The 13,662-nt window shown below is 36.6% G+C and overlaps 1 protein-coding gene across 5 annotated transcripts; it reads right to left on the bottom strand.

Annotated features, from left to right (window-relative positions):
- Window positions 5,497-13,002, bottom strand: LOC109707147. Of its 5 annotated transcripts, XM_020228245.1 has the most exons (10): window positions 12,626-12,997; window positions 11,812-12,533; window positions 8,967-11,643; window positions 7,979-8,425; window positions 7,561-7,741; window positions 7,054-7,351; window positions 6,570-6,642; window positions 6,400-6,490; window positions 6,235-6,314; window positions 5,497-6,081 (listed from the first exon to the last, which is right to left on the bottom strand). In XM_020228245.1, exons 4-10 carry the CDS (start codon window positions 8,294-8,296, stop codon window positions 5,863-5,865), a joined length of 1,260 nt encoding a protein of 419 aa, XP_020083834.1. In that variant the 5' UTR covers window positions 8,297-8,425; window positions 8,967-11,643; window positions 11,812-12,533; window positions 12,626-12,997; the 3' UTR covers window positions 5,497-5,862. The 5 variants fall into 5 exon arrangements, with proteins under 5 accessions (XP_020083834.1, XP_020083835.1, XP_020083831.1 ...); XM_020228246.1 differs by lacking the exons at window positions 8,967-11,643; window positions 11,812-12,533 and having other exon boundaries at window positions 6,305-6,314; window positions 12,728-13,002; XM_020228242.1 differs by lacking the exons at window positions 8,967-11,643; window positions 11,812-12,533 and having other exon boundaries at window positions 12,728-12,999.

Raw genomic sequence — 13,662 nt, 5'->3', positions numbered from 1 at the left:
AATCGAAGAAGAAGGGGTAAAATATATACACGGTCCCTGTACTATCCTACAATTTCGATTTGGTCCTTATGACCTGGATCATTCTTAAAAAGGGGAAGGGATAATGTGCTTTTTTTTTCCTCCCTTAAAAAAGTTTGATTTTTTTTTTTTTTTGGACAATTATTCGATTGGAGGATAAAGTGCAGTACAAGTGTAAACTAAATAACGAATACATCTCAGTGAAAAGTGCATGCGCCTCCATTTTCTCTTTGACAAAAAAGAGAAAAAAGTTATTCGCCAGTCACTAACGCACTCCATAATTTTTTTTCCCCTTTTACTGTTGTAATTTTAACTAAATTTTTTTTTATAAACGATAATTCAGAAAACGTAAATATTATGTTATTAAAATTATTTAATAAGGTCTGCAAAATATTTTTAGATAAATGACAGATTCTATTAATATTGCTTTTATATGTTGTTATTGTTGCTGTATCGATATTATAATATAGAAAAATATTTTTAAGAATAAAATTGAATGTTCTATTCATTTGGATTTTTTTTTCTTTCTTTGTCCGTTTTCGCTCTTCATGACTGCGTTGTATTCTTGATTTGACTAGGAGTTGTTTTGGTTTTAAAAAATAATAATAATAATTTTTTAGAAAAAAAAATATTTTTTTCTTTATTTGGTTTTTTTTTAAATATTTTTTCTTAAAATTTTGCCAAAATTAAGAAATCTTTGTATTCTTTTAAAAATTTTATTTAAAAAATAAAACGCATTAACAAATATTTTTTATTAGAATTTTTTTTCAAAATATATAATAATAATTTTAATTTACATGATTTTCCCAGTAAGAAAAAAACACTCGGAGAGCACGCGGGGGGAGAGGGGGGGATGATGCTGACGTGGCGATGACGCCAGATGTTCGGAAGCGCGATCAGGTCCGTCCGAACTTTGAGCTGGTCAAACGTACGGTCCGACGGTGGGGGAAAAGGTCGATCGGTCGTTGGCGCTGATCCCCTGTGCCGCCCCTTGATCTGGACGACACGCGTACGAGCAGAGGTTACAAAAGCGACGGTCGGTGAAGCGTCCCTCCAAAATTACGTACGGGCCCCGGCCCCACATGTTTGTCTCTCATTGCAAAAAAATAAGGTTCTAAAATAATTTTAATTTTTTAAATATTTTATCGTGTCCTAAATATTTCATAATTTAGCAATATAATTATACAGAGTTAGTCCACCACGGATTAATTTCATGAATCTTACTTTTAAACACCCTAAATAAAATTTTTAAATAGTTAAATATAATTTACAACACATTTAAATTTAAAATAGTTTTAATTATTTCTTTTAATAGATCGCTAGAGTAGCACTATTTGGCACGTAGGTTGGCAATCATACGGACCTGCTGTACGCTGACGTAGTATGCCACGTCCGTGAAGGGACTAAGATATTTCTAATTGTTTTTTTTTTTATTATTTATTTTATTTTTTAAAAAAAGCGAGATTTGGTGTGTCATGCTTTGGAAGAGAGTACAGCGGGGGACAAGGTTCGCCGACACGGCGCGATTCGAGATCGGCGGTCCCCCACCGCCCACGTGGCCGGTCGAGATTACGCCCAAAGGTATTATTCCCCCCCCCGCCCCTTTTTTCTTGAAAAAATCCCAACCCTTAACCCCGGCCCCTTTTAACGATCGGATTCTACGGTTGGGAGCGCGGCACGTTTCCCCACGAAGTGGTGGTTAAAATTCCGTTGGATGCCGCGCCCCTAGTTTAAACTCCACTGCCCACCCGAAACGGGACACGTGGCGCCAAGTAAGAGATAAGAAAGGGTTCCTTTTCTTTATATTTCTTTTAGCAGGCCCACTAGGCCCCACTTACTGGGCCACAGTTAGTGGGCCCCACTTATGAGCCTTTCGGAGGCCTCAAAAGCAGTAGATGGCCGCCCCAGTAAAAATTGTATGGATTACCCCTAAACTATAAGTCCTTCTGAAATGGGCCCCTCAACTTTATTTCTTTTGATTTTCTCAATTTTTTTTAATTTATGAATTGAATGAGTTTAGTCAATCAAATTAAAACTTTAGGGGTCTATGTCAAAGTAGCCTATACAACTAGGGGGTTCCGCAGTAAATTTTTGCTTGAAAACATTAAAAATTAATGAATGGATTCGACGAATAAATAATAGAAAAGAAAAAAAAAGAAAAAAGAGGTGATTTAGTGGAAGTGCACAAAGGAACTTTTATTGAGTTGAAAATGGTAGCATATCACTATTACCTTTTTTTTTTTTTTCTTTTGTTTTCCATTTAATTTTTATCAGGGATTGTGGCTTAGATCATTTGTGATACTTATATGCGTATAGTTTTACATTTTGTTGATAGAGATGTGCACGTAGGTGGAATTTGTTTTCAATGAGATGCTCATAGGATTTAAATAAGTTTACCTAAAAATACATTAATTATTTTGGGTACTAGGGAGATCACATGATTATTAGTTTATTAATTCATCTTATCGAGAAAAAAATAAATGTTGATTAGTACATGATTCGCCATATTAGAAGGATGCACGTATATATATATATATATATCCTGTATTGGTAGAGACATTAATTAAGTTGAATTAATGATTAAGTGCTCGCATAGCCTGATTTTTGTAATAGTTTTATTTAGATATATCAATTAGATTTGTTAACGATAAAAATAATCTTGAGCTTCGTAAACGTTCAGGGGAGTGTCAAAATTTCGTACCCACCGCTTTTGGATTGCTTTTCATATTATCAATAACCCACCGCTTTTGGATTGCTTTTCATATTATCAATCATTTGATATCAAAGCTGGTTTGAAAACCCCTCAAGTTCTAATTCTAAGTGGTCTTGAGTTCAAATCTTTGTTTCCGCTATTCTATGCCATAAAGTTTTGTTTCTATTTCTTCTATTTCCTATATTGTCGGGATCTGATCTTCATTATGTATGATGTGTAGTAAGAATCATAACCGATCATTCTTTGAGCCTTCATATAAAATGCAATTTGTTTTAATTTCTTTTTATTTTATTTTTTTTAATGAAAAAAGAGGTACACTTTCCACCGCATGCTTTTGAGTCCTTGGATAGCATTTCTTGCCGAAAAGCTCATCCTCATTGAAAACGATGGTTGCATCAAAGTTGCAAAATTAAGTTTAAGTGCATGCATTGATTTTTTTTATTATTATTATTATTTTTTGTCTTTTTGGAAGTTGCAACTCACTTGAGACATGCCATGAATTAAGCATGCATATATAAAGGCTTGTACAACTTATCTACAAGCAAAGGCATCTTGTAACTAGAGTTAGCATAGGAAGAGATTTTGTAATTTTTTTTATACAATTTTAAAAAAAATTGTGTTTCTGATATCTAAAAGTAGAAGTTATAATTTGAAATTCTACTTCTGCTATAAAAAGATATTTATTATTTGTATACTTCTACAGCAAGGTTTCGGCAAAAAAAAATTCGATAAAATTAATTTCTTCTGACAACAGTTTATCATGGAATGGTACTACTCCAAACAAGCAATTAGTAGCTTATTCTTTTTGTCCTATTAATTATGGGCCATGCATTGTACACCATTTCCAGGTTTCATTAAAGATGTTTCATAAAGTTACAAACAACCATCACTTTCCCAATCTGAGGGTTTATTGCGTGCACTCGGCGCATGATGGACTGTACCCCGAGATGAGAATTTAATTAATACAAAAAACACTCTATGACATTACAAATTATGAAGCATCTAACAATGTTACTGTTTTTTTTTTTAAAAAAAAATGAAAACTTTTTGTACATAAAGAGTCCGGTATTATAAATCATGTACATCAAATTAAATTGTGATTTTAAAATGTTAATAATCAAATTGTTCGTTGTGGTGTATGAAATGTACGAATACACTGATTGCACATGAATAATTTCCTTTTTCCAACCTATCACTTAAACTTATCCTTTACCGACTTTAATAAAGAGGTGCATCCCCTTCTTTATGTCGGCGTAATTATATAGACGAAACTAACACTTCCTATATATGTTCACACATGCGGGTTGAGAGGAACAATTAATTTATTGCCTGAACATGCTCTGCCATTTCATCTGTGGACCGGGCCAATCAAACTGCAACATGTGGACCAAAGCAAGAGCATATCTAGTGAAGATCGAACCGTGTTATGCACTCTTTTATGTTATGCACTCTTTTATGACTATGACTGTTCTGGAGTTAAGTGGCTGATTTGATCAGGCACTAATGGCTTACAATTGTTATCAATGTAACTCTGGGAATATGCTTAAAGCAGAAAAGGATGAACCACTTCAAGTTTGCAAGGAATAAGTTGAAAATAGAAGATGATAAACCACGTGGAGTTGCAGAGATGAGATGTTAGGGATAAGAGAGCGATCGAAAAGAGATAAGATTACGACCTGTGACAGAATAAAGCAGCAGATATACCAAATGGAGAGATTGGGCATTCAAATAGAAATCTCATCCACGACGATAATGCGGTTAACTTGAATAGGTTCTTAGCATATCTGATTCTGAAAGTGAAAGCATCTGCAGATAAAAAGCAGATATGCCTCAAATTTCCACTATCTTTATGCGGGAGTATGATGAAGATCCTTGATTCTGCAAGCACTTGATAATGGACGTGGAAAGCAAAGGAGCATTCTCAATCCTACTTCGAATAGAAGTGGACAACTATTTAAAGTAACTTTCTGCAAGTTGCAGAATCATATGCAAGAACAATCTAAGAAAGCCTTGAATATCTCATAGGGAAGCACTATCAATAATCACCAGCTAGCAATTAAATGAAGTAAACCAACTATCGGGTCCAATAAACCAATCTTCTTGTTCATTGTACCGCCGACGAATATTATGCAGTTCGTAACACCCGATTTTTCTGATGAATTTACTTCCACCTACTTTACGCCCCCGATTTTTCTGATGAATTTACTTCCACCAACTTTACGCAATGTCATAGATATCAAAAAGAGCACAAATTTTGAGTCAGCAAGGGTATTGTAAAACAATACAGAGCAAAATTGTAAACTAATTAGAACTACATTTTTTTTTTTCCTTTAAAGGACATGGAATGCTACCAGCAAAGAAACCTATTGTTTGGCCCCGCGGGCTGTTCTTTTTTTCTTTTTTTCCTCTCTCTCTCTCTCTCTCTCTCTCTCTCTAAATGATCATAGTATAATCTCCTATGTTGCTAACTCAAAGGTCTATTAATGCTAATTGTGCTACCGACTGGCGAGTATACAGTCGTATACTCGTATATATCAACTATTCACATACAAATAATAGTACTATATATGCATCTCTGTATAAGAGAGTAAATAGTTAATATAACTTCCCATAACGTTCACTGGATAACTTGTTTGGACATCCACACACGCTCTTAAGAGTCTTATCTCTAACGAAAAGAAAAAAAAGGGAGAGAGAGAAAGAGAGAGAAAAAAAATAAGTTAATGCAAGTCTTACCGTCAGCACACCACTAGAGCCCACTGACAAATTTGAATGAAAGAAACTTCCAACATGGATGTTCAATACAAATGCCAACACTGATTTTATGTACAAAGCTTCAGGACCTTAGATACACAAGCTCACTCTATAGTATAACCAAATTATTTAGAAAATAGTTTTATCCAACCCAGGAGCCTATTGCAGGAATACAACATGATCTACTTCCTACACTATTAACAACTCCTATTACCATACAAGGAACTCCAAAATTGCAGAAACCTTATAGCATGAGCCATAGATACAACAGTTTGCAACAACAACTTACTACTGCAACTATATTGAAATTGTAACTGACTAAAAGCTCATAAAAACTTACCCATCTAGCCATCTCCGACAATTGCGTCAGTATACTTTTAAGCCTCGGATGTAATCCCATTTTCTCTATTTATATTATCATGTGGTTCACCAAGGGATGAAAGTTGTACAATCTCTTGGGATTCTAGATGGTTTCGAGATCTGAGGCACCTTCTCCGCCACCTCAGCAGTTCGATGATAATAGAATTGGCACACATTGCAACACCAAATCCAGCAAATGTGGCAAGGATGATCGATATAACAGCTTGCATATGGATCTGCAAATTGTAATAGAAATCGGACACAAGAGAATATGGGGAAAATACACACACACACACACACACACACACACACACACGTATATATATACACTTCAGATGATTTAGGATGATTAGAACTATGATTTGATTTTGAATATCTGTTGAACTTACAAATGAGTAGAACAGATGGGCAAACAAAACCACCAGAAGAAACTGAATGAACGCGTAGATCCAAACAAACCTTTTCATCACTGCATGCCAAAGTGAGAAAATAATTCTACATTGGTTTCAGAAGTTCCAAAGTTTTTCCAGAAAAATTTAATATGCTTTTTGTACCCATTGCTGAAGAAGTCATTGATGAAAAAAGTCCCAAAATGGCAGAAAATGGTACAGAAATTGCTAGAGCAGCAGTACCGTTGTCTGCAACCTGATTAAAATAAAAAAACGGTCAGCATTTAAACTTGGTTTCATAGAAGTTGGAGAAGAGCAAGGAATACGTCTCATACCAATAACTCTTCTAAGAAACAGAAGTAGGCGAGCATGCTTACGATGACAAGGATAGGAATATCATGCCACGATCTGCGAATCAGAAGATAAACTCTAACGCACTGTTAAAAACATATACCAAAGGAAAGTGCAAAATATGAGTTTGGTGTTATCTCATAGCCCAGTAAATTTTGCATTTCAAGCAAAGTGTTCCAAGACAAAAGTCTATCTATGTTGTGAATCCATATCCTAGAACAGGTTAATAATGCCAGATTTCAGAAGTTAGTTACAAAAAAGAAAATTTTCAAAATAAAAAGCAGAAATCAACAAATTATTCAACTCTTGAATTCATTGATTTAGTCCCAGAGATATGAAGTCTGCTATAGGCTTCTAATTCTTCTGGTCTCTCTAGTTGGGGTTCTCTGACAGCAGGAAGCTTCAATTTGTTACGCACGTATGAGTGGAAATAACTACGAGAAAAAGCAAGAGTTGAAAATTACTCGCCTCAATTGATAATATGTTGCTTGACGAGCTGTAGTCACAGCGTGCGTATTTGTTGTACGAACACTTTGGATCCGTAAGAGAGTAACAGGAAGGTTCTGAACCTCCTGATTACAAACTTCACAAGTCCTACTGCCCTTTATGCTAAACCATTTAACAGCACAATCTTTGTGGGCTAGAGCAAGTTCGCCTTTGCAGCTGCATTCAAGTTTGAGAGTATCACTACCTTCAGATAATTCGGTCATACAAATTCGACACACAGCCTCTTCTTCAGGAATTTCTTCCCCATCATCACCGGTCTCTGAATTAAGATCAAAACTAGGCAAATCATAGATTAGTTACCAGCGAACTAAGAGCAACTAGAGCAATGAAAAGTTCTAAAACACCTAGTAAGGTAAAAAAGAACATTTTGCTCTTATATACATTTAAAAAAAAAAAATCCATAATGCAAGTTTCCAAACAACGATTGAGGAAATCTATACATTAGGTCTAACAGGACGGATGATATACCAGATTCAGCGACGATGACATCTGGAATAGTACCACTCATGCCTACCCCTCGAGGTGTGGAAGGAATTACACGAAAAACACCGCCAAGTGAATCCATTCTCTTGAAGCTTTTTGCATTGATTTTTTTCATATTCAATGGAACCGAACGCGACCGAGAAATGTGCTTTGCAACCTCATTCTTCTGCCAAGATGAAACTAATCAGTAATTACTATCCATTTAATGTCGAACCAAGCAAAAGATTAATTGTCTCTGAGGTGCTGCGGTAGCAGGAAACCAGAGATACAAGTCCTTAGTAAAATTTTGCCCCTCGCTAATTGTGCCTAAGAGTGAACTCAAACAAAAAATAGTTATGATAACAACAAAAAATATGAATTAAGAGATCAAAAGATATTTGTTAACTTGCATGAAATGACTTACCGCCACAGAGATGCCACCAACTGCAGAATCTCCTTGCAAAGAACTTTCCTTTATATCGTCAGAGCGAAGTGGTAGGGATGATGTTCTTCTCATTCTGGGGCTGAATATCTTTGTGAAGGATAATGTCCTCAAGGCAAAAGGCTTGTCATGAGCTTGAGCATCGCCCCTCTCATTTTCTAAAGATGAACTTCGGAACTTGAAACTTCGGCCTTGGAGGAGATTTTTGATTGGTTGTTTATCTTTAGATGAAGATGACGACGGTGATTTATGAGCTTTTGCATACGCACTACTGGAAGAGGAGCCAGGTATGGGAAGCATATTAATTCTCACAGAATTTATAGAAGATGCTTCAATACTTCTTGGGGGCACATCAATGGAAAGATTCGGCCGTTTTCCATGGTGAGAAGATGTGAGGTCTTCGACCGGTTTAATGATATTATTGTCACCCTATCAAAGTACAAGAAAAATATAAATGATAAGTCAAAATAAGTTGTTTATGCTAGAAAAATTCGAGACTCACACTAATACGAGATTATCTCTAATATTACATTGTTCTGACAAAAGCGGAAAAGATCTAGTTCGTCAGATGCAAAAATACCAAAAAAAAATCAAAAAAGAGATAAGAAAAATAAAGTACAAAATTATTACGTGGTTCGGCCACTGGCCTACATCCACGGGCGAAGACGCAATAGAGATTTTCATTATAATCAAAATAGTGTACAAAATATGCCTCCCATACAAAATCCTAATCCTAAAAATACACTCATACTCCCTCTCATTTGCTACACCAGATTAATAGAATAAAAAATATATTTATAATAGTTGCTAAATCCTAATACAACTAGAAATACAAATTCACTAAGACTAAAAATAATCTTCATAAAATTAAGCATAATCTAAACTTAATGAGATAACCAAAACATGATAGGATTAGAAAACCCTGCAGTTTCGGAATTCGAGATATATATATATATATATCAATCTCTACCTTGGCTTGAACTCTCCGTCTTCTCCACCAAAACCCCAACAGCTGCTGAAGTGTTGCTGCACATGCGAAAGTTTACGAAATACTTGAACTTGATCACCGAAAAAGACTTAATGAGCAAATCTGCGGGGTTCACTGAACTGCCAATCTTCTCATTCTCCAAATACACCATTTTCAACCTCTGTTGCATCATAACGACAACTTGTCGCAGAGCGAAACTGCTAGAGAGATCAAACTTCTCGATCTCAAACTTCGTCTACACCTTGAGCCAAACGAACCAATCCGGCTCTGATACCAGTTTGTTGTAAATTCGCGACTTACACTGATATCAAATTTGATATAATACCAGTTTGTTAAAAGGGAAATGGCGAAAAATAGATCCAAAGAAAAATTTATGCAAAAAAAGAAAATGAAAGAGACAGCAATTCACGTGGTTTGGCCACTGGCCCATGTCCACGAGTGAAGACGGAGCAAAAACTTTTATTAAGATCGAAGGAAGAGTACAAAAATTATATATCTCGCAAAAAATCCAACATTAATTGCAACCAAATGCCGAAATTCGCGTCTGTACCAAACTCCGAAGTGGCTCGGCTCTCCATCCAATGTGCATCGTGGCTATGCCACCACAAAGTACATAATGATGCTGCTAACTCGCGTACAAACCATCAGCTAGGCTTACTTAGCTCAATGTAATTAGAGCATTCTAACCTAATTTATAATTTCATGTCAACCAAGTACTCATGATAAAAATTTTCGAATTCTGGGCAGTATGATCCCACGCAGCTTGACAAAGTACGGCATGCGTATTCATGAGTACCACTACTTGCAAACGTAGCTGAATCGCCCGAGAAACTTTACAGGAAGTCTCTTCAAAATATCAAGTATGATATTCATCGTAATGTGCTGGCAGGTGTCCATTGTCGTCTTCATGTCCATTGCCGTCTCGTGCAAACGCAAGAACAACCGAAGCTGCGGATCCAACTAGAACTTTAGTGCTTACTTTCCTGTTGTTACGTTTGGGCCTGAGCTCCCAACCCTAAACACCACTCGTCCTTGACTCTGCACTCTCTCACACTCTCCCTACTCTTGTTTCGTTCGAGTCCGAACCGCGCTCGGCCCACTCTCGCCAGCCTACTCTCACCAAAAGGACGGCAAGATTGAGAAAGAGGTGGTGGCGGTATCTAGAGTTAGCTCCCTTTGAGCACCAAATGTTTAGTCGGATCTGCAACTCCAATTGTTTTTGTGTTTGCACGAAACGTTAATGGACACGAAGACAACAATGGATACCTGCCGGCATATTCGGATGAATATCATGCTTGATATTCTAAAGAGACTTCCTGCAAAGTCTCTCGGACGATTCAGCTATGTTTGTAAGCAGTGGTACCCATGGTTACGCATGCCTTACTTTGTCAAGCTGCAGTGGCATCATGCTGCCCAGGACTCGAAAATATTTGTCATGAGTAGTTGGTTGACATAAATTATAAATTAGGTAAAAAACGCTCTAATTATATTGAGCTAATTAAGCCCAACTGTTATTGGTTTATACACGAGGTAGCAACGTCATCAGGCGCTTTGCGGTGGCATAGCCGCAGTGCACATTGGACGAAGAGCCAAGCCACTTCGGAGTTTGATACGAATGCGAATTTCGACATTTGGATGCAAGTGAGATTAGGTATTTTACAAGAGATAATTTTTGTACTTCACCTTCGACATAAATAAAAGTCTTTGTTTCATCTTCGCCCATGAATGTAGGCCGGTGACCGACCAACGTAAATTTTGGTGCACTCTTTTCTTTTATTTTTTTGCATTATTTTTTTTGGATCTACTTTTCACCGTTTTGCTTTTAACAACTAGTATTGGAGCAAATCTGCTATCAGTGCGAGCCACAAATTTCTAACCGTTTATTTGCTAAGAACCTAAAAATAAGCCCTTTAATCTATTTAATTTGCATCTCCCCCCAAATTTCATCACTTTCCCCTTTTACGCTCTTTCATGTAACCCACAAACACAATCCTACAAGCCTCTCAAAGCATAAATTTGTCCACTCTATCTGCCGTGTAGATGATCCATTGTCAATCCATCAACAGATTAGATATTTCTTTTCGTCCTGGAGGGAATAAAATTAATCAAGCATTTTTTTTATCACCAAATTAGCACCTTTTTTTTTTGAAGACCTAAATCCAAGCTCCCAAACCAGATGTTTTCGACTTCTCTCCATTCATTAAAAGCAGCTTTGGAACATCTTCTAAAATTTCCAACACGATAGCCATGCATTATTAGTTGTTCAATAACCAATTATTGTCTTCTTCAAAGGTACAGCTATGGACACAAATGGCATGGGGAGGGAATGGATGAAAAGAACAAAACAAGAAATAGAAGTAGTTGGAACCCAGTTGGGAAAAAAAAAGATACACGATTAAAAACAAACGGAGTCATCCAAACCTAGCTTGGCTTGACCCAAGTTACAAGTTACAAATACTAGTACATGCAAGGATTTCCATGCCACTCGCACAGGGCATGTTGTTGTGCCAGTGGCAAGGCACGGCATGCCAACACGCCTCCACACACACCGTATTTTATATGGCAGCACAGTTGGCACGAGCTTATCAACAGAGGCTGCAAGGTGGAATGGGCGGCACATGTTGGCCATGCCAGAACGTGTTGACTGGCACGACAATCACTGAGCACATGAAAAGAAAAAAAAAATCACGAAATCGATGTAATTTCGAACATACAGTTAAAGATAGCTCTTCATGAGTTGGTAAACTTAAGAAGAATTAGCACAAAGGATGAACAACCAAGGATATGGAAGATGTGAGGGAGGGTGAAAGCTGGAAAAGGTTATTACCCGCTACTGAAAGGGAGTTGAGAGGACAGAACACTTGAACTAACAAAGGAAAAGATCGACCTGATTAGATGACGGAGTTTGAGAAGAAACTACGATGAAACGACAATTACATTTTTGGATAACCAAATTTGACAACCACGAGAACTTGATTAAAGAAGTTACATAGGGTACAATTTGATAGACCTCCTGCCCCACCTTTAAAGTTAAGATCATTTTCACAAACAACATGCCAATGATTCGGGAGGGTGTGATTTCTAAAGCACAGCACCAGTTTTGAGTAGCAAATATAACCCCACTATGTTAACTAGTTCCACTTCTTTCGCATAAATGAACAAAAGTAACTTTTGTTGTATATGCAAAATTTGCCATTGAAAACAAACTTTTCTAGTACTTAATCCCTGTGGCTCGAGATGATAACGAGTTAAAACAACAAATACCAAAAAACATCTATAAGAAAATCCTGCACTAGTTTATGCTCAAAAAAGGGGAAAAAATGTTTTTTTTTTTTTAACCACTAGATCACTACGCTATTCACTTGTTCTCTGAAACCAACTGCCCAGAAAATCAAATCATCTAAAAATCACAATATGGACTACAAAAAAGAACATGAACCCATCATTATTTCAGGAAGAGGTATGCAAAGCTATCAGTTCAGTAACATAACACTAACAAAATCCCTCTTTGTTTTTTTACTTTTTCGCCCGAAAGGGGGGACCGGGTTCCTAAAGAAGCACAGCACACAACAAATGTTAGCTAAAAACCAACCAAAAAAGAGAGAAAAAAGAAAAGAGAGATGGGTATTTTGCCAAAATACCTTCTCTTCGCAATCCATGGTAGAAAGAAGCAAAAAAGATACCAACTTTGAGTAGAAATTCGGAAGGAATCAAAGTGTTTGATGATTTCAACAACAAACCACCTGAGTAAATGGTGATCGTAGTGGCTCCATCATAAGAACAAGTGCTCTGTCTCGCTCTCTTATGCTCTCTCCCTCTCCCTCTCCCTCTCCCTCTCAACTTTTTTGACCCAGTACTGTTAATGGAATTGGGTGGAGCGTAACAAAAGGATGAGGAGGACGTTAGTGAGGTAGGGAGAAAGACAGTGACGTTACAGCCATTAACAACAGAGAAAGCTCCCCCCTTTCTCCTCCTTTTCCCACTACCGTCACCGTACGGTGGGGGACGTGAATGGAAACAGGGGAGAGGTCTGGGAAACGTAAAGAGATAAGCCCAGACCCAAAAAAAAATTAAAAAAATTAAAAAAAATTAAAAAAAAAATTGTGAAACCTTTCTCACAGCCCAATATTTTTTTTAAAAAAAAATTTAGTATGTTTCGAAATTATCGATCGGTTAATCTAGTTATCTCAGTCCAATTTCATCCTGTTCTCATCCAGTACAATTCACTTCTTTTAAATTTACTTTATCAAATTTTTATATAATTATATTGTATTTATATCATGTGCTCGTAAAATTTACCATACCTTATGAAAGCGTAATATAAAAAATTTCCTTCGTATATTAACTTAAAAGTTTTTTGAATAGGGTTAAATCCCTTTAATTACTAATTATTATAGAAGTAAATTCATTATCAAACACTAAAGTTTTTTTGTTTCTTATATACTGTTTATTTCACTTAGGGCTTGTTTGGTTCATCCATTTTGGATATGGAATGAAAATCGGTTTGATCAAATCCGGTTAATTTTGTTTGGTTCGCATGAATCGGTTTGAGATTCCTATTCCGGACTGGAATGGGAACGGCCCATTAGCCTTCAACTTGATTCCGGTCTTATAGTCCGGATTAAGATTTCATTCCGGAAGCCTACTAAGTTCTCGAAGCCCATGTGACCATCTCACC

Source organism: Ananas comosus, linkage group 3 (assembly GCF_001540865.1).
Source record: "Ananas comosus cultivar F153 linkage group 3, ASM154086v1, whole genome shotgun sequence".
In the NCBI taxonomy this organism is placed as follows: domain Eukaryota; kingdom Viridiplantae; phylum Streptophyta; class Magnoliopsida; order Poales; family Bromeliaceae; genus Ananas; species Ananas comosus.
Note: the sequence above shows the minus strand (reverse complement) of the source record. Positions and strands in the feature narration are given on the sequence as shown.

Coding starts and splice junctions, on each gene's coding strand:
- LOC109707147 (XM_020228242.1), bottom strand. CDS start 12,760: ATGATGGAGCCACTACGATCACCATTTACTCAG. Junction 8,426..12,727: donor TACGATCACCATTTACTCAG/GTGGTTTGTTGT, acceptor GTACTTTGATAG/GGTGACAATAATATCATTAA. Junction 6,491..6,569: donor GTTTCTTAGAAGAGTTATTG/GTATGAGACGTA, acceptor TATTTTAATCAG/GTTGCAGACAACGGTACTGC.